Below are 26,596 nucleotides of genomic sequence, written 5' to 3'. Positions count from 1 at the left end.
TGAAGGAAGCCAGGGAAGCCAGGAGGGAGAGGTGAGCATGGAGAGAATTTCAGGCATGGTGGACACCCAGAGAAAAAGGAGGTCAGTTTCACTGGACCATCAGTGTGAAGGTGAATAAGCTATAAGAAGACCAAAATGAGGCAGGTTATAAAGGGCTTTGAATGCCAAACAAAAGGTTTTATATTTGATCCTGGACGTGATAGGGAGCCATTAGAGTTTATCAAATGGGGTGGGGGGTGGTAGGTGTTAAGATGGTGAGACTTGTGATTTAGAAAGGTCACTATGACAGCTAAGTGGAGGGTGGTCTAAAGTAGAGAGAAACAAAGCCAGGGACACCAACCAGGAGGCTATTGGAAAAGTGCAGGCACAGGGTGATAAGAGGCTGACCCAGTGTGATGGCAGGGTCATACAAGAGAAGGGACAACAGATGTCTTGGAGGTAAAATTGATGGGACTGGGCAACCGATTGGATGGGGAAGGGGTAAGTGAATAGTTTAGGATGACTCATGAATTGCAAGCCTGGGTAAATGGGAGGATGATGGTATCTTAGAAAGCAATAGGAAAGTTTGGAAGAAGGAAGGATTTTAGGGAAAAAATAATGAGTTTGATTTGGACACATTGAATTTAAGATGTCTACAAAAGCCTCAGTTCAAGATGACTGTTAGGCAGTTGGAGATGTTAGACTGGAAGTCAATGGAGAAATTAGGGTGGGATAAGTAGATTTGAGAATCATCATCAAAAATGTGATCATTGAACCCATGGGAGCTGATGAGATCACCAAGTTAAATCGTGTAGAGGGAGAAGAGAAGGCCAAGTACAGAACTCTGGGAACACCCACCTGTAGCAAGCATGACCTCTGGTGCTAGATCAAAGGAGACTAAGAAGGAGAAAGCAGGTAAGAGCAGGGAACTCGGTGGCATAGTATATAGAGCACTGGGCCTGGAGCCAGGGGAACCTGAGTTTAAATCCAGCCTCAGACACTTACTAGATGTGACCCTGGGCAACTCACTTAACCTTGTTTGCCTCAGTTTCCTCATCTGTAAAGTGAGCTAGAGAAGGAAATGGCAAATAATTCCAGTATTTTTGCCAAGAAAACCTCAAATGGGGTCATGAAGGGTTAGACATGACTAATCAACAGAGCAACAAAAGGAAAAGAACTAGGATGGTCAACAAAAATCCAAAGTCTCCCCATAAGCTGGAGGCCACAGGGGAGAGTAATGGAGTGAGGGAGAGCCCACTGGCCTGGAAGTAGAGAGACTAGGATTCTAGTTATGACTCATTCACTAGCTTTGTGGCCTTGGATGTCAGTCAACATTTTTAATGTTCAGTTTTCCCATCTTCAAAATGAGAGGATGGAACTAGAGGACATCAGAGGTCCCTTCCAGCTCTTGCTTTCTGTGAGCTTTGCTCTGATTTGTGTTTGTGTAGTTTACTTTATGAACCCAAGCAGAAAACTTTACATTTATCTATGTTTAATGCCACTATTAGATCTAGCCCATTATTCCAGCCTGTCACAATCTTTTTGGATCGTAACTCTTTCATCCAGTGTTTTAACTATCCATCCAACATTTGCCATTCCCTTTTACACCTGTACTGAAGTCATAATAAATAAAGGTTTTAAGAGACAATGGTGGGCCATGGACAGAATCCTGAGGCCACTATTAGAAAGCTCCCTTCAAGGTGACATGGATTAATAGAGCAATACTCTTTGGGTCCAGTTACTCAAATGGTTATAAATCTCGCCATCTTGTCCACAAGGCTATTCTGAAACACTGTCAAATGCCTTCCTAAAATCCAGGAATGCTATATCCTCAGCATTCCTCTGATCTACTCAACCTAGTAACCCTGTCAAAAAAGGAAATTAGGTTAGTCTGGCATGACTTGTTCTCAATGAACCCATGCTGGCTTTGTTTTCTAAGTGCTCCCAAGTTTCCCTTGAGCAATCTCCTTTCCCAGCCACAGCCCCTTCTTCCTCTGGCAGAGTTGGGGAAGGTACTTTCTAAGAGGTCAGCTACCTGCTCTAAGCAACAGAAAGTTCCAGTTCATCATGTGTGTATTATCTCATGGTGGCAGGGTTGAGGAAATAAAGGCAGGCAGGAATGGCAGATGCTTCCTTCCATGGCACTGAGAGGATCTTTGCTGCCCTGGCATTTTGTTTTATGGTTTCCTCTTGGGCTCAGAGCATGTGGCCATTAACAAGCAGGGCCACTGTTCTGTAGGGGACCTACACACACCCCTCTACCCTCCTCTGTCACATGCCCATCTAGAGGAAGGCAAGGATGTGAATTCCTCAGATAGGATTTCTCAAATCCCTGAAAGATAAAGAAGCTGACTTCCTTTGGCACAGGATGTCCCAAGGAAATCATCAATAGGGTTTGGGCTGATGTGGGAGGGAGAAGAAAGGTGCTGAAAAATCTCTTCTTTCCAAATATTTGAATTATTCTGACAATTCCTAGTGTTGCCCACCAGTAACAAATCCACTTACATCCTATGCTGCCAAGCATTGCTGGAGAAAGTCTCAAAACCCTGCCGTTTGGGTCCTTGACAAATTCATGCTATTTAATCTCCCCAGGCTCCCACTGCTATTTGACAATCCTTTTATTCATCTCTTGTTAGCTCTCTATCAAATTTCTCAGTCTCTTCCAAACCTTTTCCCTCCCTCCTTAAGTTTCCCCACCATCCTCACCCCACCTCAGCAGCCACTTTACTGAGAAGTCTGAGGCCATCCAACTAAACACTGTTATCCACTCTCCTCCATGCCTTAATACCTCTTAATCAATTTCATGGTGCAAGCATTTTTAAGCACCTGCCTTGTACAAAGACCTCAGTAAAAGGGCTTGTCCATGTCTTTCCTAAAATGACGCACTCACGACTACACACAAGACTCTAGACGTTACCTGACCTGGGCAGAGGACAGCAAGATGATCGCTGTTGCAGTATGGACACTAGACTTCCATTAATACTGCCCAAGGTTACAGTAGCTTTTTGGCTGCTGGTTCATATTGAGTTTGTGGTTAACTAAGGCTCCCTCCAGGTCTTCCCACAAGCTGGGGGAGACTGGATAAAGTGATGAGAAAAAAAAGCAATGGACTGAAAGTAAAGGGATCTGAATCCTAAATCACTCTTGATTGCTGTATGGGACCAGGTGATCCAAAGACCAAAATGCAACTGGTCTCCAACATCCTCTCCTCTCTCTTTTCTGAGAGAATGAGATGACTATCTCCCTTGCAGAAGTTAACCATTCCACCTGTGTTGTTCCCATTCCCCACACACACACACTTAATCCAAGACCTTGCTCCCTTCCTCATCCCATCTCTCCAGTGCATCTTCCCTCTCTGTCTTTCTCTGGCTCCTTTCCCTCAAACCAGCAAATATGCTCAGCTCTCCCCAATAAAAAAACTTCCCCATGATGCACCCCCTCAAACTCCCCTCTTAGCTCTCTCCTCCCTTTCCCGTTACATTCTAAAAAGAATCATCTATGCTGGCCCTTTAACTGCCTCACCACCCACTCACTCTTCAACCTTTTGCAATCTGGCTTTCCCTCTTCTTCACTCATACAGCCACCACCCTAGTTCAAGCCCTCATTGCTTCTCACCTAGACAATAGCAAATAGATCTCTCTGCATCCCCTCTCTCCCCTCTCCAATCTATCCTCTACTCACTTGCTACAGTGAGATTTCTAAAGCTTAGGTCTGATCACATCACTCACCTGCTCAGTAAATTCCAGTAGCTCCCTACTGCCTCTAGGATGAAGTGCAAACTGCCCCATTTGGCAATTCAATCCCTTCCCAGCCTGGTTCCAGTTTACTTACTTGCAAGCTTTTTCCTCATTAATTCCCTTCACGTAGCCTTTGATTCTACTAGTCTGGCCTCTTTACTGGTCCTGACATGTGGCACTCTATCACCCATCTCTGCTCTTGCTCAGACTCTCTCCCAGGCCTGGATTGCCCTTCGTCACCTCTTCCTTTTAGGATCTCCACCTTCCCTCAAAGTTCAACTTAAACATCACCTCCTACTAGAGGCTTTCCCTGTTTCTCCCTAACTTCTAAGGCTTCCTTGAGTTATTTTGTATATTTTCTATCTGAGAAATAAGCTTTTGACTTATCTTCCCCCAAAGCAGGTCTCCAAGGCCCTTTCTGACCACCATTGCTAAACCAGGCTACGTGAGAGTGACTGCACAATCTTCATACCCCCTTTTCCCATGATGTGTTGTCTTTCTCCTACAGAATAAAGACTCCTTAAGAACAGAGATTGTTTGACTTGCTATTACTAGTGTTTAGCACAGTCTAGCACATAGTAAGTACGTAATAAATGCTTTATCATTCATTCATATTCACGTTGTTTCTTTGATAGAATATAAGCTCTTTGAGGACAGAGATAGTTTTATTCTTGACTTTGTATTCTCATTGCCTACCACAAGGGCTGGCATATGGTAGGTGCCTAACAAAGGCTTATCCATTCATTGGTTGATTTTATCCCTACCATTCAACTGAAACTGCTCTCTTTAGGGTTACCTCTTAGTCGTTAAATAAAATGGCCTTTTCTCATTCCATAGCCTTGTTGACATGCTTGTCACATGTGACTGACAATCTCTTCTCTTTGACTTCTGACACTTCTCTCTCTTTCTCTCTCTCTCTCTCTCTCTCTCTCTCTCTCTCTCTCTCTCTCTCTCTCTCTCTCTCTCTCTCTCTCTCTGTTTTTCTTCTACTGATCTGCCTGTAACTTCTTTGTCTCCTTTACTCTTTTCCTCCTTCCTTCTGAATGTAGGTGTCCTCTGAGGCTCTGTTTTTATCTTTCTCCTTTTATTTTCTCTATGAGGCAGCTAAGTAGTGCAGTGGCCAGAGTGCAGGATTTGGAGTCAAGAAGAAATGAGTTCAAATCCAGCTTCAGACACCAGCGATGTCTATCTGACTCAATTTCCTTATCTGTAAAATGAAGACAATAACATATTGTCTTCCCCCCAGTCTTGTTGTGAGTATAAAATTACACAATTTGTATAAAATTCTTTGTAAACCTTAAAGTATTATATAAATGCTAGCTATTATTATGATGATACTTCCTTATCTTATTTATCCACTTCCAAGGTTCTAATCTCTTCTCCTCTATGTGGAAGACTCTCAGATCTGTATTTCTCGTTCCATCCTCCCTACTACGCTCTGTTCCAACATTTTCCAACTGCCTACTGTGCATCTTGTATGTCCTTCTCTAACCTCAAATTCATACACAAAGTCAATTTCAGCATCTGCCCACCTATGATTTTTTTCCTATTAGTCATACTACTGTTTCTCCCAACAATCCACACTTGAAACTTGCAAGTCACTTATGTAGGCTCCTTGAGGAGAGGAACTGCTTCATTCTTTGTACCTTTGGCACCTAGCACCATGCCTGGCATAGAGTGGGCTCTTAATAAATGTTTTTTGACTGAGTAGTTAATTGATTGCCACTTTCTTCTTGGGCTCTGATAGGTGAGTTGTTGTCCTGTCTTGGTCAGAACCAGACCACTTCCAAACCATATGGAAGGAAGGAAACATACATTTATTAAGCACCTACCATGTTCCAGGCACTTTAAAATATTATCTGACTTGATCCTCACAAAAACCCTGGGAAGTAAGCACTAGTATTATCCACATTTCACAAAGGGCAAGTCCAGTATCCATAGCTAAAAGGAAGCTGGATTTGAACACGGGTCTTTCTGACTTAAGGTCCAGCATTCTATCCATGGCTAAACCCCTCTTCTCCTTCTCTGATTTGTAGCTGCCCTTTATCTATTGCCTTCCCTTATTAGGATATAAAGGCAGCTAGGTGGTGCAGTAGATAGAGCACTGGACTTGGAATTAGGAAGATACATCCTCATGAGTTCAAATCCAGCCTCAGACAGTTACTAGCAGTGTGACCCTGGAAAAGCCACTTAACCCTGTTTGACTCATTTGTAAAATGAGGAGAAGGAAATGACAAACCACTCTAGTATCTTTGCCCAGAAAACCCCAAATGGGGTAATAAAGAGTCAGACACGACTGAAAAACAACTGAACAACAACATTCGAATGTAATCTCCTTAGAGGCAGATTAAGATGATGTAACTGTCAACATGAGGTAACTGAAGATATAAATGGTTAAGTCATTTGCCCAGGATCACACATCTAGTAAATGTCGGAGGCCAGATTTGAACCCAGGCAGGTATTCCTGACTTCAAATCCAACATTCTAAATCTATACATCACCCTGTCTCTTAGTATGTATGGGTAGAGAGATAACATATAGAATTAATTCGCTATGAATTTTTGGGCATTTATATCTCAAAGCTGCCTCATTTACTTATTACAAGAACCTTGGGAGGAGTGTCAGGAGGACTACCTATCTTATGATCTCCATTTTACTGTTACAGGAAGCGAGGCCCAGGCAGGTTAAGAAATTTGAACAAGGTCACACAGCATTTCAATAGCAGAGCTGGGATGCCTAGCTTCCAGCCTGTGGCTTTTCCCAGCCAACCACATTCAGGGAGCTTTGTCTCCTTGTCTAGATGTGTGACAGCCCAACAGTAAAGCATTTTAAGGACTTGGCATTTCTGAGAGGAGGTGGAAAATACCAGGCCAAAGTTCACAGCATACGAGGCATCTGTCATTTAGTGAGTCCTCAGTAGCAGTGGCGGCTGGTTGGAGAGGGTCTGGCAGGTAGGTAAATGCCGAGAGGGGATGAGGAGGGGGTCCTTCTCTCCCTTTTCCCTGTGCACCTGCTGACATTTCCCTCTTCTTCAACTGACAGGGCAACATGCTTTGCTTGGGACTCAGGCTGGAAGGGATAATAATAATAATAATAATAATAATAACAGTAGTAGTTGTAGTGGTAGTAATGATAACTCCCATTGACATAACATTCAGAGGCTGACAAAGTACTTTCTTCACTGAACTGTGAGGGACAGATTGCATATATCTCCATTTTATAGTTGGGGAAACCGCAGAGAGAAAGAGGTTTTTCTACAGTCGCATAGAGAGTAAGTGCTGGTCTTGAACCTAAATCTTCTAATGGTAAGACTAGAGCTTTTCCTAGTCCACACAGAAGCCTTTCCAATAGTGCATCATTTTGATTGAGATTTACATATATTATTTCATTTGATTTTCAAATCAACCCTGTGAGGTTAGATCTGTGGATATTATTGTCTCTGTGATGCTGATGAGGAAGCAGGCTCTGAGAGGTTAAGTGATTTTCTCATGGCTACACAGCTTGAATTTCACCTTCTGCAGGAAGGCTTTCCCAATCCCACCCTACTGCTAATACATTTTCTTTGTCTCTGTCTCTCTCTGTCTCTGTCTACATATCTATATCTATATCTATATCTATATCTATATATATATATACACACACACATACATACACACATATATATGTATATATATAAAAAAATACAGATAGATTTAAGTATCTCTATCAATCATCTATCTATCTATCTCTGTCTCTCTCTGTCTCTTCCTCTGTCTCTGTCTCTCTCTGTCTCCTCCTCCCAACCCCCACAAACCCTGTGACTCTACCAAGAGACAACATAGTGTAATAGAAAGAGTGTCAGACTTGGGAATCAGGAGAGATCCAAGTTAAAATCCCATCTCAAATGCTTACTAATTGTGTGACCCTGGGCAAGTCACTTAGGAGTCACTTTGAGCCTCACTTCTCATTTGTAGAAATGGATTATAATAATACTCATAGTGCCTACCTATCTCACCGGGCTAGGGTGAGGATCAAATAAGATGATGTAAACAAAGTGCTTTGTAAATCTTAAATCTCTGTATAAACGTCAGTTGTTTTTATCTGCCTCTCTCCATGATTCACTTGCTTTCTTCTCTATACTGCCTATCCTCATCACAGTTGCATTTATGGATTAGGCTAGGTTTGCACTGATAAGCTGTGCTTTCTGGCCTTCCTGCCCCTGACATATCCCTTTTCATCCCTGGGTTGAACTTTCCCTGCTACAATCCCATGGTCCTCCTTCTGTGCCTGGCCCTGGAAGCCCTTGCCCTGCTAAACATTCTCTGCTCAGCTTGGCCCCTAGTCTTTCCTCCCTTCCCCCTCCTCTGGGAGCTGAGAAAGGCAGGCAACATTTGCACTGAGCACAGAGGCAGGGGGCTCATTTGGGCAAATCTGAGATCGATGTTCAACAAGAAAGGTACAAATGTAAGTCTGGCTAAAGAGTATAATAGAATTTATGGAAATCACCGGCCTGTGCTGCAGCCTGCAATGATGGAGGTGATTATTAATTAATCATGGTCTTTGGGGAAAAGTCTCGGTGTAAGGAGTAATTAAAATGAAGCATTGTACAGTTGTACCGAATGATGATTTATGAGGCTAAGTAATTGCAGCTCTGCCCTCTTCCCTCCGGCAGGCTCAATGGGAAGGATTAACTGGACGGATTGTTTTCAACAAAACCAGTGGCTTAAGGACTGATTTTGACTTGGATATCATCAGCCTAAAAGAAGATGGCCTGGAGAAGGTGAGTAAGGGCCCCCAGCTTGCCTGCAGCTGAATAGAGACAATGAGAATTTCCACAGAGTGTCCTACCTCTCAACAAAGTACTTTGGAGAAATCGAGTCTAAATTCCTTTTGGACTCTGATGGACCACACACAAGGACTTAGCCCACAAATCTCCCACTTCCAATCTAATCCATCCAATACAAATGTCTACTATGTCCCAAGCAAGGTACTAGGTTCTATACCTACAAACACAAAGTTTAACACTCCTTTCCCTGCTTACGTTCTAGTGTGATGGGATTTATTGTTTAGTCATTTTTCAGTGTGTCTAACTCATTGTGACCCTATTTGGGGTTTCCTTGGCAAAGATACTGGTTTGTCATTTCCTTCTCCAGTTCATTTTACAGATAAGGAAACTGAGGCAAACAGCGTTCAGTGACTTGCCCAGGATCACACAACTTGTATGTATCTGAGGCCAGATTTGAACTCAGGAAGATGAGTTTTCCTGACTCCAGGCCCGGAACTCTATCCACTGTACCACCTAGCTGCCCTGTGAGGTGGGATATACAATGTAAACAGAAAACTGATATATACGTTCATTTAGTGAGTAGAGAGAGAAAGCATTAACAACTAGGGATCTCAGGAAGGACCTTTGTAGGAGGTAGCACCTAAGCTAGACCTTGATTCTAAGTGGCAGGAGTAAGGATGGAGTGCATTCTAGGCATTCTAGGAGAGCTTGGTTAAAGGCATGGAAGCTGGAACTGAAGTCCTCAGTTCAAGGAACAGCCAAGTAATGTATAATAAAATGGGAAAGGTAGATTAGAGCAAGATTGTGAAGGGATTTAAATGTCAAGCTGAGGTGTTTATAACACCAAGAGTTGTAAAGAAAGGAGGAGAAGGGGGCCCAAGGTCAAGCCTTTGTGGATATCCATAGTTAGATGATGGGACATGGATGCTGGTCCTGCAAGGAAGACTCAGACAGGTATGAAGAAGCCTAGGAGATAATAATGTCAGGAAAACCCAGGGAAGGGAAAATATTTAAGAAGAAGAAATAGTCAAGAGTGACAAATGTTGCAGAGAGGTCAAGAAGGATGAAGACTGGGAAAAGGCCAGTGACCACTTCCCACTAAATCCTATGTAGGATGGGGAAGGAAGAAGGACTTTGTCCATCAGTTCCCACACTACTATGGGCCACTCCTTACTCATAAATAAGAGAAACAGTGACAAGGTAGAATTTTCACAGGCAGAGGGCTGGGATGAAGGAGGACACTCAGATTATGTCACTTGAATATCATTTCAAGGAAAATGAGGGTGTGTGGCCTGAAGAAGACATAGTGAAAATTATTCAATTAATCAGTATGTATTTACTAAATACCTACTGTGTGATAAGCTATGTACTAGGCACTGGAGATAGAAACACAAAGAATGAAATAATCCTTACATACAAGCAGCTTATATTCTAACAGGGGAAACAAATACATTTAAAATACATATAGCATTAATATAAAGTAAATACATATGCAAAATGGGTAGTTTGGATGGAGAGAAATTAACCAGATGGCTTTCTTCAAATAGCTGAAGGGATGTCATGTGGATGAGGGTCTAGATTTGTTCTGTTTGGTCCCAGGAGTAAGAGGTAGGAGCAGTGGGTAAAAATTAAAGAGAGTCAACTTATAAGGAAAAAACTTACTAACAATGAGAGGTGTCTAACAATGGATTGGACTGTGAGGTACTAAGCTTCCCACCACTAGAGTTATTCAAGCAAAGAACAGATGATCTTCTGTCAAGTATGCTGTACCAGGTAGGAGTTTATACTGGAAACATCTTAGGGCTCATCCATCTCTAAGTGTCTGAATCTGTGAAGCACAATTGGTGAATAAAGTCGTAATCATGGGACAGTGTCTATTGTATATCATCCAGTCAGGCTTTCTGAACAGTGTAGAACATTCTTAATGAGATCATCCCCAAGGTTAAGGACTAGATGAGATACATACACCCACATAGGGATGGACTTTATGTGCAAATGAAAATGACAACAGTGCTAACTGCATGTGATGGGTTGAGGAGACTGAAGTATGATTGTAAACCAAGCTGGATAGAGTTAGTTATGGAAGACTTCTTGAAGGAGGTAAGTTTTGAAAGAAGTGAGTGATAACATTTGGCTCTGAGTGACCTTTTTGCCAGATGACTCAGCTAAACATAGCTCTCCTGGAATCATCCTTTGCACTCACATTTTCTGTGATTTCCCTTGGCCCTTATTCAAGGAGATTACTCCAATGCCTCACCATGTCATTCCCACCAGATAGGCCAAACATGGATACAGAGAATAAATAACCCTCATAGATTCTCTAGGAGCTGTCCATGGTCTTGATGGCTGCTTGACTCATAGGCCCCGAGGGAAAGATTGGATGTGGGAACTGAAGACTCATTTTGGTAAAGGTAAAGGTCATGAGTCCTTTGGCACTGATGAGAAATAGGCAACTTTCTCTCCCTTTTCTTTTTACCATGCTTAAAAACAGTGTTCTACAATTGGATTCAATCTAATTCAAATAGCATGTTAAAAGGAGCTACTAAATTCAAGGTATTGAGGCAATAGGGCATAGAAGTTAGCGCTGGACTTGGTGTCAGAAAAAACTCGGTTCAAATACTGACTTTAACATATATTACCCGAGCAAGTCACTTAACTTCCTAACTTCAGAAAACTCCCTAGTGCTCACCTATTAAGTCATAGAAGGACTGCCATCTGCATTGGTGGAGGGGGCTCCCCTACCAGAAGCCTCAAATGCTAAGAAAATCACAGATCCTACGTAAGTTCCAGACGATGTGCTAGGATCTGGGGATGCAAAAATAACACCAACACCCTGTCTTCGAGGCACTTACATCCTGTTAGTGATGAGGTGGGGGACAATTATAATTCAAGTAAAATTCATTTATTAAACATATTCTCTGGGTCAAGCATTCTACTTAGGCACCAGGACCACGAAGACCCAACCCCCCTCAAAAAAAAAAAAACAAAGTATAATCTCTGCCTTCAAGTAATTGACCTAGGCTCTCTTCCCTCTTAACTTTCTCTCTACTCTTCTCTTGACTTACTTCTTTTCTGTTCCCTACTCCCATTTTCTCCTCCTTATCCCTTTTTCTCTTCTCCTTACCCCATGTTCTTCTTTCCTCCCACCCCTAATCTCCCCTATTCTCTTCCCATAATAATAACCAACACATATCCTTCAAAGGTTTGCAAAACACCTTACAACCCACTGACTTAGGCACTATAGCTATAATTAAACCCATTTTATAGATGATGAAACTGAAGGTGAGTGACATGCCCATGCTTACAGAACCAGGAAGTCTCAGGGGTGGGATTTGAACCCAGTCTATCCTTCTTCCAAGGCCAGTATGCTTTTTCCTGTCCTGCACTGCCTCTCATCATAGTTCTTTATTTGCTCTCCACCCACATACATAGCTATCTGATGGGTTAACCATAGGGTGACCCTCAAGTTACAGCTGTAAGTTGCAGATGTGGCCTGTGACAAGTCAAGCCTGAACGTCAGTAGCTGAGTTCATGACTGCCAAGGTCTTGGACCTGGGTGGGTGAATTCCAGTGACTGGGCTGAGAACTGTCTGAAGTGCAGGAATGGATTGGGGAGGATTAGTCAGTTCTCGTCTCTGAGCCATGGGCACTCTGTCCACGTCTGCTTCTGCTTGACACTTCATTTAGGGGATTTAGTGTTTTCCAGGGGATGGGGGAAGATGGACTTTTTTTCCTCAACTGCTTACAGAGTGTCTTCCCTGCCTCCTCCACCAAGCAGTTTGCAAACCTCCAGCCTTGGTGTGAGAGGGGTTATAGTTTTCCTTCCTGCTGATAAAACCCAGATTTGGAGTTTAGAGATTGAGGGGAGGAAACAGTATGATGCTGGAACATACTTGTGACTAGCCTTTCACTATCCCTCTATCTAAGCTGTAGCCTTTGGGGACGTTTGGGCTGGTATTGGAAGAGAGAGAAATCACAGTGCTTGCACTGATCCTTAAGGAAAGGAAAGAGCTAGAGAAGGAGGAAAGAAGGGAGGCAGGGAGGGAGGATTGGGAGGAAGGAAGGAAGGAAGGAAGGAAGGAAGGAAGGAAGAAGGAAGGAAGGAAGGAAGGAAAGAAGGAAGGGATAGAAGGAGAGAAGTAGGAGGATGGAGGCTTCCCATGCCTGGGGTGAACTTTTTCTCATCTCCACCTTCCAGAATATTTCCCTTCCTGTCAGGCTCAGCTCAGGTGCCACTTCACTGAACTCCCCACATTAAAGTGTTTTTCACCCTCTCAATTTTTTTAGCCCTTTGTCTGGAGTTCTCATTTGCTTCTATCACTCCATACTTTGCATTATCCTCATATGTATAAATGCCTTATCCCTCACACATTCATTTGAATGTAAGCTCTTTGAAGGTAGAAACTTTTATTTTTATTTATTTATTTTTAGGCAATTGGGGTTAAGCGACTTGCCTAAGGTCACACAGCTAGTAAGTGTCAAGTGTTTGGTCTGAGGCCGGATTTGAACTCAGGTCCTCCTGACTTCAGGGCCAGTGCTCTATCCATTGTGCCACCTAGCTGCCCCCAGTAGAAACTTTTATTATGCTTAATTTTTATATTTCAAACACTTAGCCTTGCTTCTAATGGAATATAACATGTATTGGCTTAATTGAATGAATGAATTCATGAAAAATGTATTGGACAACATTTATTGATCATCTACTATATACCCAACCTTGCTATGGGACTATGGGAGCAGGCAGAATTGTCTGCAGGCCTTGGAATTCCACACCTGCTTTGGGCTTTAATCTCAGCTTAGGGCATGTGAGCAGTGGGCCACTCAGTCTACTTTTGTCTAATCCCTGCTAGGTACTTTCCAGGACACATATTCTCCATCACTCAGGCAGCAAGGGCAAGGGGGAGGGGGTGCAGAATGGCTGGCCAAGTGTCGGATCACAGCCTTCCAGTATTGTGTTTGCCCTACTGTTTGTTAAGCCAGATGGGCCCTGATCCTGCCCGCTTGGGTGTTGGGAGGATTAAGGCAGAATTACTGGAGCATAATTACATGTCTCTTTGCTATCTGGTTTGCACAGCTCTCTTAATGGGATATTTGTAGTCTGCCTCTCTGGTTAATTGATTAAGTTTCTGGGTTCCTTGAAGAGGATGATTTCCCCCTGAGGTTGGCCAAGGACAGAAAGGGCATGAGCAGCCTTGGGATATCAGGCTGTTTCCAGTGGGGTGGAGAATAAGGGACAGGAGAGCATAGTATGATTTTGGGGGGATACTCAAGGTTTTGTGAATATTCCTAAAATGACTTGGAGGGGCATGTGGTTACCCTAAGCTCAATATGAAACAAGAGTATACCATGGCAGCTGAAAAAAAAAAGATAATATGATCCAGGGCTGCCTTAATAGAATTCTAGTGTCAAGAATGAGTGAGGTGCTTGTCTCACTGTTCTCTGTACTAGTCAAGTTACATTTGGAGTATCAAGTTCTGAGCATCTTGATTGAGAAGGGACATTGGCCCCTTCTTATAACATTACCCAGAACTTTAAGGTTTGTAAAAATAACTTTTCATAGACTGTCTCATTTTATCCTCACAACAGAAGGTGCTGTTATTATCTCATCTTACAGATGAGGAAACTGAGGTAAAGAGAAGTTAAGTGATTTGCCCAAGAGCCCACTTGTAGTAAGTGTCTGAAGAAGGATATGAACTCAGGTCTTTCTGACTCCAAGTTAAACACATTGAACCACTGTACCACCTAGTTTCTCTCTCTGTCATGCAGAAAGGATGCTAGATCCATTCAGAAATCTGTGAGGTCACTACTCTATGAGGTCACTACTATTACCATGCTCATTTTATAGTTGAAGAAACTGTAAGTCTCAGAGAAGTTTAAGTGACCTGCCCAGGGTTACTCAGCTAATAAGAATGAGTTCACCATCACTGGAAGTGTTCAGATTCAGAGTCTGGAGGACCACTTGTTGATAATGTCAAGTGGGCTTCTGCCTAGGTAGAAGTTCAACTCCATGCCCTCTGAGGTCCCTTTGAGCTCTAAGGTTCTGTTTGATTCCATAGTTGAGCCCACCAAGAGCTGCTGGGGAAATCATTTCTCACTTGTCCTTCCCTCCATTTCCCTTTTCTCACTACTACTACTACTACTACTACTACTACTACTACTACTACTACTACACACACACACCACACACACACACACACACACACACACACACACACCTGGCATCAGAGGAAGTGGATGGGAAAACAATGGAGGGAATTTCAGTCTAGCCTGAATTTAAAATATCCCTCAACTCCCTAGCAGGCCAGAAGTCTTGGAGAGAGTTCTCCCCTGTTTGCCTATCACGAGCTGGTCGGATCAGCCTCAGTGGTCTCTGAAATGCTGCTGCTCTGATCTCTTCCTCTGGAAAAAAAAAATAGCTCCCCATCCCTCCCCTTCCCAGGGCAAGCCCTGAGACAAGAACCCATCACACAGGCATATGTGTGTGTGGCCTCCTGAGGTAATTCCACTGATGAAATGCATTACCTGAGCTCTCATTATCTCTCAGCCATTATCTCTCATTTGCCATATCTGGGGCCATCGCCTCTCTTTGATTATCTCTGGGTTCCTCTGCATTAACTGCTTGACTCTGGAGTCTCCTCTTCATAATAATAGGGACAGGAATTAGATCTGTAATTTCATATATAGGGAACTCCCAGATGAACACCCTTTACTAATGCAAGTCCACAGTACTCTGCAACATACTATCTTTTTTAAAAAAATTTATTCATTGTGAACTTCAAGTACAAAAAGACAAAAAAACTTTCCATGTACACAGCACAACATAAAAAGAGGATTCAGTATAAAACCCACGAATTTCCACTTCACACTGTTTGCTTTTTTTGAAAAACTATGTAATAAACACTATACATCATTTTCAAAGCTACCCTGCCTTCCTGTGCTTCCTTCCAAGTTTTCTTTTGTTCTCTGCTGTGTACTTTTTTTTTCTCCCTCCCTCCCCATCCTGCCCTAGAGAAGGCTACTATTAGACACAAGTATGTTTATATATGTAAAATCGTACTATACATACTTCTGTTTATCAGTTCCTTATCTGGAGGCAGATAGCATCTTCTTTCATAGGTCCTTTGTAGTTGATTTGAGTATTTATAATACTCAAAAGGACTTAATCATTCACAGTTGTTCTTGGAACAATTTTGCTGTTACAACATACAGTGTTCTTGTGTTCTACTCACTTCGCTCTTCATTATTTCATACAAGTCTTCCCATATTTTCTAAAATCTACCAGCTCATTATTTCTTATAGCACAGTAGTATTCCATCATAATCATATACTACAACTTATTAAGCCATTCCCCAATTGACAGGCTTCCTGTCAATTTCCAGTTCTTTGACACCACAAAGAGCTGCTATAAATATTTTAGAACATATAATTTCTTTTCCTTTTCCTAATCAGCTTGGGAAACAGACCTAATAGTGATGTTTCTGGTCAAAGGGCATAATTTTATGACTCTTTGGGCATAATTTCAGATAGCTCTCCAAAATGGTTGGATCAGTTACATATTGTCTTTAGAAAAGTACCTATAACATCGAGATACCATGACTTGCCCAGGGTCATATAGACATATGTGTCAGAGGTGGCAGGATTTGAAATCAGATCTTCCTGGATCCCTTTACCAATACCAGGTTCTCTGTATCAATACAGGTCAGCACCTTCTCTGCAACTTATGGACATAGACACAGGTCTAGAACCCTGAGAGGTTAAGTGATTTAACCAGGGTCACACAACCAGCATGTGTCCAAGAAGGAACTTAAATTCAGGTCTTACTGAATTCTAAGGGCAGCTCTTTATCTACCATGCTATGCTGTCAGGATGTATTTCAGAAATATATTTCATCAAAATATGCATTCTACTGTGGTGTCTCTAATGAGTTTGTAATAACACTACTAATAATAACTCACACTCACATAGAAGTTAAAAGTCTAAAAAACTTATGTTAACTTATTTAAGCCTGACAACAACCCCATTTGATAGGTACTGCAGGTATTCTTAAATTACAGATAATACAGGGGCAGCTAGGTGGTGCAGTGGATAGAGCACCGGCTCTGGAGTCAAGACAATCTGAATTCAAATCCCATTCTCAGACACTTGCCACTTACTAGCTGTTTGACCCTGGGCAAGTCACTTAACCCCAACTGCCTCACCAGAAAAAACAACAACAAAAACAAACAAAAATTATAGTGATTGTTTCTTTCCATATGAAGGAACGAGGCTCAGAGAGCTTCATGAGTTAATCAGATGCTAGTTGCAGAAGGGAGCTGTTTAGGCAGGCATACAACAGGCAACAAACATTTATTAATGTTTGTTAGCTCAGCCAAGCATTGAGCTAAGTGCTGGGAATACAAATACAAGAATAAAGAAAGATAATCCCTGTCCTCAAGGAGATTACTTTTTTTTTTAGGCAATTGGGGTTAAGTGACTTGCCAAGGGTCACACAGCCTAGTGAGTGTCTGAGGCTGGATTTGAATTCAGGTCCTCCTGAAGCCAAGACCCAGGATCTATCTATTGTGCTTGGATGGCCTCAAGGTTACGTTCTGTGGCAAAAGCCAATGCCCAAAAGAAGTAGTGCTTGCCCTGGAATTTGAGAATCTAGGTTGAGGTCTTACCTCTGATGCTGACTACTTATGTGACCTGGACTAAGTCCAAGTCACTTCATATCCTGGTCCTCAGTTTCCTCATCTGTAAAATGAAGAAGTTAAATTAGATAGCCTCTGAGGTCCCTTTCAACTCTAAATCTATGATCTCATTTGGGAAGAACTATTCAATGTAAATAACTAAAAACCAAAGGTTGATGGCCACCTGTGGGGGATGTAGAAGAGAGGATTCCTGTTTAAATAGAACTTTGACTCAGTGCTTTCTGAGGTTCTCTCCAGCTCTGAAAGCCTGTGGTTCTGTGGAGTAAGAAGACCTGAGATCCAGCCTTGGGTCTTCCACCTATGTGACCTTGACTTCTTTGGAACTAGCTACCCCTCTGAAGTCCCTTCCAACTCTGGGATTCTGCCCACCTCCATGGGAAACTAAAAAATGCAGGCTGATGGGAGAGAGGTAGAGAATGCAGGTTTTATTGATCTAAATTCCATGTGTTTCCTCTGAGACATCGCAGAATCCTAGAATGTCAGCATTGGATGAGACCTCTGGAATTTTTTAGTTGGACTTGCTTGTTGTGTATCTGGGAAAACTGAGGCTCAGAGAGAGGAAGAGACTTTCCCAAGGTCACACACCTGGCTAGCAGTGGATCTGGTGCTTGAATTCAGCTTCTTTGAGGTCTCTAGCCTCCTTGTTTATTGCCCCTTCGAACTCCAATATGCTCATGTTTCTTTCTGTGCTTCTGTCTTCTCCCCAGGTGGGTGTGTGGTGTCCTGCTGATGGCCTCAACATCACAGAGATTGCCAAAGGCCGGGGTCCCAACGTCACTGACTCCTTGACCAACAGATCCCTCATTGTCACCACTGTGCTGGTAAGAGGCTACAGCTCTATGTGACCTCCCCAGGGAATATCAAATTAAGGGATAAAGAAGGAAAGGAGTAAGAGGAGAAGAGTAAGGGTAAGGGAGTTCCTCAGCTCATTTTCCAATGACAGGTCTTCTATGCTTGGGAAATAGTGCTCAGCTCCTGATGGAGTGTTTTCAGGAAGTAGAGAAGGAGCTGATGGCTCTGTGGTGGGTAGGGAGTAAAAGGAGGGAGGAATTGAATGCCTGGCATAGTCCAAAGAGCAATAGCTTAGAATTTGAAGCCAAGGAAAGTGAGTTTGAACCCCAGTTCTGCTATCTACTTACCACCAATGTGGAGTTGGGCACCTTCTGCCTTCCCTTCTCCACTTCTTTATCTGTAAAATAAAGGGGCTGAATTAAATGATCTCTCAGCTCCCTCCCAGTTCAAAACCTCATGAATCTACATAGGAGGCTCTCATGAAACATCCAAGAATTTCTCAGCAACCTTGGAGCAGGCATTTAGCATCCTTGGACCCCAACACAGGTCTAGGATAAACAATGAGAGGACCAGGGATGGAGGGGCCAGGGATATGGGACCTCAAATGGAGACACCAGAGTTAGAAGATCTGGGGATACAGGACCTGGAATGGAGGGACCAGGGCTAGAAGTTCTGGAGCAGAGATGCTGGGGATATAGGACCTGGGATAGACAGACCATGCATAAAGGGATTAGACAAGAAAAATTAGGGGTGGAGGGAACAGGAACTGAAGATCAGGAGATGGAGGGCTGGGGAAAGGACAGACTAGGGACAAAAGGGCTCAGCCTATTAGAAGCACAGCTGGATATTCTTGCTCCTTTACTGAGAACCCCATCACCAGGATAGGGATGGATGGGCTACTATGTAGAAGTATGGGTGGGGGAGCCTGCAATCTATGTCCTTGAAGAAATAGGTGAATGTGAAGAAGGAGAAGCTTTAAACAACTATCTTCACTCCTTTCTCAAAGTTGACCTCAACTTCCATATAGTCAGTACTGATGATTCAGGGGCCAGTGATCTGGGAGTATTAGTCATTATCCAAGCCCTACATGTTTTTCTACTGCCTCCCTCTTAACTCAGAAGCCAGCTTCTTGTGTCCCTGTACTCTAATTTCCTTCTGACTTCCAGATGTTGCAAGTAGGGAGGAGGGGCTGTTAATTAGTATGACTATAATGCCATGTGTCATGGTCGGGCCTCTGGGATCCATTCATGGCCATAGCAGGGCTGACAGGACACAGTCTACTTGGGTACCAAGCATGGGGCCTTGGAATCTACCATGGAAACAGAGCATTGCCCTGGAGGGAGATTTGGTGTCATGGAAAGCACCTAGAATGCTCTCTCTCCTCACTCCTACCTTCTGGCTTCTCTACATTCCTTCAAGACTCAGCTCAAATCAGCCCCTCTGAATGGTCTTTCCCCATTACCTCAGCTACTAGTGCTCTCAGATTACCTCCTATTTGCTCTCTACATACCACATATGGACTTACTTATTTACAGGTTGTCTACCCCATTAGAATGTGAGCTTCTGAAAAGGACAGGTACAATACATTTGCTTTTCTGTCCTTAGCTTTAAGAAAGTAGAAGGCACATAGAAAGCATTTAAATGCTTTGTTGACTGACCAATTTGCCTCAGAAGATTTGAGTCTGAGTCCTAATCCTGTCACTTAGGAGCTTGGTGACCTGAGCACCACATTTTAAGAAAACACTCCAACAAGCTGAAGTGTCCAGGGGAGCACAATCAGGTTAGTGAAGGGCCTTTTCATGGGAAATCGATTTCAACAAACTGGGAATGTCAGGAAGACATGACAATTATCTGAAAGTGGCTGAAGGGCTGTTTAACACAAGCAATGGGTGTAAGTTACAAAGGCATATTTAGGCTTGGGGTAAGAAAAAACTTAGCCATTAGAGCTGTCTCGAAAAAGAGTGGTGTTCCTCAAGAGGTAGTGAGTTCTCCATCACTGGATCTTTGTGAGCAAAGATAAGATAGCCTATTGTCAAGTATGTTGTAGGGAAGCATTTTATTCAGGCACGGGTTGGATTATGTGGCCTCTGAGGTCCTTTACAACTCTAATATTCTGTGATTCTGTGATTCTGTGATTTGGACAAGTCACCTCCCCTCTTTAAACCTCAGTTTTCTCATTTATAAAATGAGATAATAACAACAACAATAATATTAGTGTTTTAAAGTACTTTACATGTGTTATCTCATTTGACAACAATCCTGGGAGGTGGGTTATATTATAATCCCAATTTTACAGATGAGAAAACTGGGGCAAAAAGAGGATAAGTGACTTGCCCAGGGTCACACAACTAGTGTCTGAAATAGAATTGGAACTCAGATCCCCCTTACTCCAAGTACAACACTCTACATACTGGACCATCTAGCTGCCTAGGATAATAATATTTGGACTATTTACCTAAAGAGGCTATTTTAGAGAAAGTACTTGATGGACTGTAAAGTACTATGAAGCTAGGGAGTTGTACTTTTTGAGATGGGCCCATTTTAAAGATTCACACAGTGGAAGCCTACTACATTGACTGAGCCCTTGGTCCCAGACAAAAACTGGCCATTAAACCCAATGCAGACTGAGCCCTGATCCTAGCCAAAGACTGCCCCTAGACTGAGCTCTGGTCCTACCTTCAGGGGAAGCTGAGGCCTAAGTCAAGTTGGTCATCTTTCTAATAGTTACTGGAGTGACTGAGTGAGTATGCCCATCCCCACTGCAGAAAGTTCAGCAAAGTGGGAAGAACATGGTAGATCCATGTGGGTGGTCTTAGTGTACAAAGGGCAACATGCCACATATGCATCTGCTGAAACAAGGATTCTGAATTGGTCTGATTTTTATTCTTCCTTTGGACAATCAGCCAAAGTTGGGCTGCCCTCATAGAGGTAGGAGGCAATGGACTGTTCAATTCAACAACCATTCATTAAGTGTGCGTCACAGGGCAGCAGCTTGGTGCAGGGGGAAAGTGCCTTAGATGTGGTTTCAAATCCTGCCTCCACCTCTTATGATACTGTATGGACTTGGGCAAATCATTTAATGTCTCTGGGCTTCAGTTTCCTCATCTTTGAAATGAAAAAGACTGGACTATATAACCTCTAAAGGGTCCAGCTACAGGCCAGAGCTGGGGATGCTCCCTCTCCCCATCCTCAGGCTTTTTATGCCCTACCTATTTGAGAGGAATACAAAACACACACACACACCACACACACACACACACACACGTACATATCAGTGTTGGTGTGCATGAGTGTGTGTGTTGGTTGTCACAGCAACTGCTGCTTGAATGATGGGGAATGGAACTGGGCAGTCAGTCCATGCAACCACTTATTCACTTATCCTTATTCAAGATGGCTCTGTGCTTTTTAGGCTCTTCCTTTTACTCCCCTTCTAGGAAGCCTAGTGGTGAAGAGAAGTTTTCTCTCTCTCTCTCTCTCTCTCTCTCTCTCTCTCTCTCTCTCTCTCTCTCTCTCTCTCTCTCTCTCTCCCTCCCTCTCTCTCTCTCTCTCTCTCTCTCTCTCTCTCTCTCTCTCTCTCTCTCTCTCTCTCAGCAGGGAGGAGTAGGGGGTGGGGAGGAGAGGGGATGGATTAGAGGATGGGAGGCAAGAGATGATACATTCGTCCCCCTCTTATGGTTAATAATTATGTACTCCTCTTATCTGTACTTCCCCCAGATCTTGAGCCCTCAGAGTGCTGAACCTCACAACACTACATGCCCCAAACCCCTCAAGTCCTAAAATCCTAAGGCCCTAACCCCTAAGTTCCCAGCTCCAGGCCATAGGATAAGACTTTAGAGGGGAAAGAGACCTCAGAGGCCATCACGACACATTGAGGTTAAGTGACTTGCCCAAGATCACATAGTTACTAACTAGGTGCCTAAGGTTTTGAACCCAGGTCTTCCTGACTCTTAAGTCTAGTGCCTCCTTCATTCCATTAGGGGTGTCAAACTTGCTGTCCGGGGGCCCACAAGCAGCACTCTCAGCCCAGTGAACCAGATTAAAGTTGTAATTGGGAAATGTTTAACAAAATAAATAAAAATACAATACAACATAGATGTGTGTTAATTTGTTGTTTTCTAAGTCAATATGCTGCTGGCAGGGATCTGCTTCTTTCTGACTTTGATAGCACTACTACATCAGACTACCTCCATTTACATCAGACTAAACCTCTGTGTCCTGAATCTGGGGCCTAAGCCTTGAGATGTTAGGTACAGAGAAGGGAGGATAGGAGAAGGATTCCCTCTCCAATGTAATTCCCAAGCAGCCTACCCCTCCACAGAAAGAAGCAGGGATAGACACATTGCCTAGTCTGATAATAGCACCCCTCATTTATAATTCAGGTGTAGCTTGGAGGTGCCTGTAGTTTACCTCAATCTTCCTTCCCCTCTTCTATCCCTCCACCCCAGTAGGCTAGGTGGTAAAGAAAGGGAGCAGCAGGCTGAGTCAGAAACCTGCCTGACACCTGCCCTGGTAGGGATAAACCTCAGCCTCTGTCTCCTAAGCCCGTTCTTCTGGGAGTTCATGGATGAGCACTCATTCTTAGCCACAGAGATGTGCATCATGCTCATAGCTTTGCTTCTTTGCCTTAGATATTTGGGACATGGGTTAGGCTACTGAAAAGAGCCAGAGATGTGTGTTCTATGTGTCAGGGTTCTGTGTGTGTGTGTGTGTGTGTGTGTGTGTGTGTGTGTGTGTGTGTGTACATCCTGTGTGACTATTAAGTCACAAATCTATTTTGGAGAACTGTTCTTTGTATCTGTGTTAGTCTATCTGTGCACTGTGTGCGTGTTGTATTGGAGTGTGTATTACATTCTTTATATCCATTGAGTCATGTCTTAGTGTTATGGGCCTGTGAATACATTCTATGTATTTGTTAAATCACGCATCTGAGTTTCTTTTTTTTTTTGGAAGGGTGGGAGTGTTCTTTGTATCTGTGTTTGTTCTGTTTGTTTCTTTTGTTAAAGTGTATTTATAGTCAGAAATGCATCTGTGTTAGTATGTTCTGTGTGTCAAGTGAATCATGCATCTGTTTTTTGTGGGGTGTTCTTTGTGTCCATTAGGCTGTATATTTTCTGTAGGTATCTTATGTTGGGGTGTGTATATGCTTATTTCTTTGTCCATTGAGTCTTGTTTGTATTAGGGTATGTGTATGATCCTTGTGTCTATTGACTCACAGATCTGTTTTGTTCGTCATTTTTGGATTTGTTATTTTGTGTGTGTTCTGTCAGGATGTGTTAGTACATTCTTTGTGTCTGTTGTGTCTGTATTGGAGAGGTTGTATCTGTGGGTATATTGAGTCATGAGTCCATTTTGTGTGTCAGTATGGGGTCTCTATGTGTTTTCTTTTTATCTGCATTAGGATGTGTGTATTCTGTGTGATTGTGTGCTGGGGATGTGAACATTACTAGGACATATGTTCCATGCGCTTATATGCACACATGCATAGGTTTTACGTTTGTCATCTGTATGAATCTGGAAACACTGAAATAGAATAAAGGAATTAGGAGGCAGCTGTTATATGCATGGAAACAAAGCCTTTCCCACTAGGGACATCCCTCCCAAAACCTCTCCTGAAGTTCTAACTCCACAGACCCTGTCAAGAGATAACTTAAGGCTGGGCAGGGCTCCATATTGTTGTAAGTGATTGTAGAAACACCATGCAAGAGCCTCAGAAACACAAAGCTGGAAAAGGTTATTTTTCTAGGCTCCTGTTTTTTGTGACTTGTTGAAGAGAAATATTACCCCAACTACCACCACCGTTCTCCCAGAGCAATATGAGAGCGTGAAGTTATGAAATTGAGGGCACCTTCACTGAGCAATCGATTAGCAGCCAAGAGAGCTTGTGAATTGGCTGTCTGGACATTTCCAGTAATAAATTGTGAAATAGTCCATGAATAAGTAGCTCGTGGAGTTCAGAATTACCCCCTAGGAAACGTTGCCGGCCTGGAGACACATTACCAAGGCGAGCCCCGTCTTAATGCTCAGTGCTTCTGCTGTTAAATATGTATGCTGTCCCCAAAGCACTTCCCGAAATTAATAGCATTTTACAGCTGCTCCGAAGCCAGCGTATTTATATGGAGATGTATAGATCCAGTTGCTGTGGTGGGTTCACAAATGAATTGCTAATTTTAGAGGAGAGTATTAGGGAGGGACCTGAAGAGAGAATAGGGGAAGTAGGTGTCTGGGGAGCCTTTATGGTGATACTTAACCTTTGGTCACATCGAGGCATTGACGAGATGGCAGGAGGAGAGGGCACAGTGACCAAGGACTCTAAAGAGCCCAGGGAGAAGCACGGAGAATCTGCCAACAGGGAAGTTTGTGGGGATGTTAATTCCATCGTAAATGGGTTCTTTCTTGCTTAGTAACCTACCAGAGTATGTGTTAAGCTGTGTAGAGAAGTCAGATGTGTGCTAAATACTGCTTTGTATGGTGCACCCGTAATTTGCATGTGGGGAGAGCCTACAATGTCTGAATCCCTGATGGTTTGGAGAGCTCCGATGGGCCAGCCTCTTGTTCTCCTGCCCCTGCTTGCTTTCTCTCCCAGTCAAAGCCCCACCCCTCACAGTTTGCTGTCTTCCCAACGAACCTCTTCTCACCTACTTCCCTCAATCTACTTTGGTCAATGACGAAGGGGAGGTGGAGATTGACTGTAGAGCTGAACTAAAAGGACAAGACTTGCTTTTCTGCACCAAATTAGGTTGAAAAAGTGATTTTCTGAGGACTGCTGGAAAAAAGTTGAGAGCCCCCTTTGGAATCAGATAATAGATACTCTCCCTGTTGGTCTGTTAGGCAGAGATCCCTTCTTCAAGGGCCTGGACTGGACTGTTTAAAATCCACTGTCTGGAGGCCTGAGGAGCTTAGGCCAGGGAATAGGACTCTCTACCTTCTAGAAGCTTGGTAGAGGCTCTTTGTGAGCCTAGGCTCCTTCTTAAGAAGACTACCCAGAGTTCAGACTCTTAAGGGTTTGAAAGTAATTCCCTAGCTAGAACTAATCTGGTGCAGCCCCTCAAGAAATGCTCTTTCCTTACAACGGCTAAGAATTGTACACTTCTGTTTTTGTAGACTTGTAAGAAGGATTTAAGACATAGAATCAGAAAGTTTAATAAAGGTAGTCAAATCCAACCAACTCATTTTAGAGATGATGAAAATGAGGACCATAAGAAGGGAGTGACTTGTCCAAGGTTACACAGGCAGTAGGGGACAGAGCTGGAATTTGAACGCAGGTTCTCTGATTCCAAATCCAGCTCCCTTTTCACTATGCCATGCTGTCATGACTTATTGAAACAAGAACAGCCCCTGAGAAACAAATAGTCCTTGGAGGGCTGACCTTGGGACCTCAAAAAGCAAGAAGAGAAATGGTAAGTGTTAAATTGTAAGTGGATCTGGGGAGAGTACACACTAGGTTCTTTCTCCCAAGGCAAGATGATGGGACCACTTGGTAGTCAGGCCAGATGTTAATCATTGGGGGAAGTTTAGTCCCACTAAGTTTTGCAAGTCCCAGTGGCTAGCCTACAGATATCTCATGAATATCACAATTGAAAATCAATCTCTTCCAACCTATCCTCAACCAAACATCCCTTTTATAAAATCAATGACAAGTGGTCATTTAGAATACTATTGCACTAGTCCAGGCAAGATGTGATGAGGATGTGAACTAGGATTCTAGATAGGTGGGTGAAGAGGATATATGAGAGATATTTTGAAGATAAAAACCAAAAAAAATGGCAACATATTAGATAAGTGAGAGTGGAGTCAATGATGACCCTAAGTTTGTGATCCTAGGTGACTGGGAAGGTGGTGGTTCCTTTCACAGTATTAGGGCAGTTGGGAAGATGAGAGAATTTGGAGGGGGGGGAATAAGTTCTCTTTTGGACATAAGTTTGAAATACCTGCACACTGTCCAATCGGCAATGACCTAGAGATCAGGAGAGACACCAGGGCTGGATTTAAGATCTAGGAATCATCTTTTGGGGGGATGATAATTGAACACATGGACGCTAAATAGATCATCAAAGAAGATACCCTGCTCAAGGTCACAAAGTTGCAAGGAAGAGAGCTAGGATTTGAACCAGGCTCTCTGATTCCATATTCATTGCTCATTCCACCACAACACACTGCATTTCCAACAAACCATCCTTGCCAAGTGACTGCAATAAACTGCCCTGATTCTCAGCTCCATGTCAGCCTAGTTGTATCCCTTTCTGCCTGCTAACAAGAGGTGTCTCATGCAAGGATAATGTAAATGTGGGCCTGGGGGAAGTTGATTTTGTAATGAGCTAATGTAACTGATTGACAGAAACAGAACAATGATGAGAAAGGCAGACACGAAATGAAGATACAGAGCAGATTGCTAACTGAGTTCAAAATACAATTATCAGCTTCATCCTTGCCAGATGGGGGAGTTGTGCTGAGACAAGGCTTCCTTGTTTAAAAGATCCCAGAGGTTTAGTGACCACAAGCTGGATATGGCAGCTATAAAAACAAACACAAATTTAAGTTGCATTAAAAGAGATCTGGCATCTAGAATCAGAGAGGTTATCATTCCACTGTCATCTGCCCTAGTCAGATCACACCTAGTGTACTGTACTTAGTTC

General features: G+C 43.0%; 1 protein-coding gene across 1 annotated transcript in view; it reads left to right on the top strand.

Moving 5' to 3' along the window:
* GRIK3 (glutamate ionotropic receptor kainate type subunit 3) overlaps positions 1 to 26,596 on the top strand; it is a 311,709-nt gene that overhangs the window by 222,415 nt on the left and 62,698 nt on the right. Inside the window, 2 exon segments of the mRNA XM_078145457.1 lie at positions 8,368 to 8,475; positions 17,879 to 17,992. Of these exon segments, the coding sequence (XP_078001583.1) occupies positions 8,368 to 8,475; positions 17,879 to 17,992 (222 nt within the window).

This window comes from Phascolarctos cinereus, unplaced genomic scaffold (assembly GCF_003287225.1).
Source record: "Phascolarctos cinereus isolate Bilbo 61053 unplaced genomic scaffold, phaCin_HiC Scaffold_726;HRSCAF=1367, whole genome shotgun sequence".
Classification (NCBI taxonomy): Eukaryota; Metazoa; Chordata; class Mammalia; order Diprotodontia; family Phascolarctidae; genus Phascolarctos; species Phascolarctos cinereus.
Note: the sequence above shows the minus strand (reverse complement) of the source record. Positions and strands in the feature narration are given on the sequence as shown.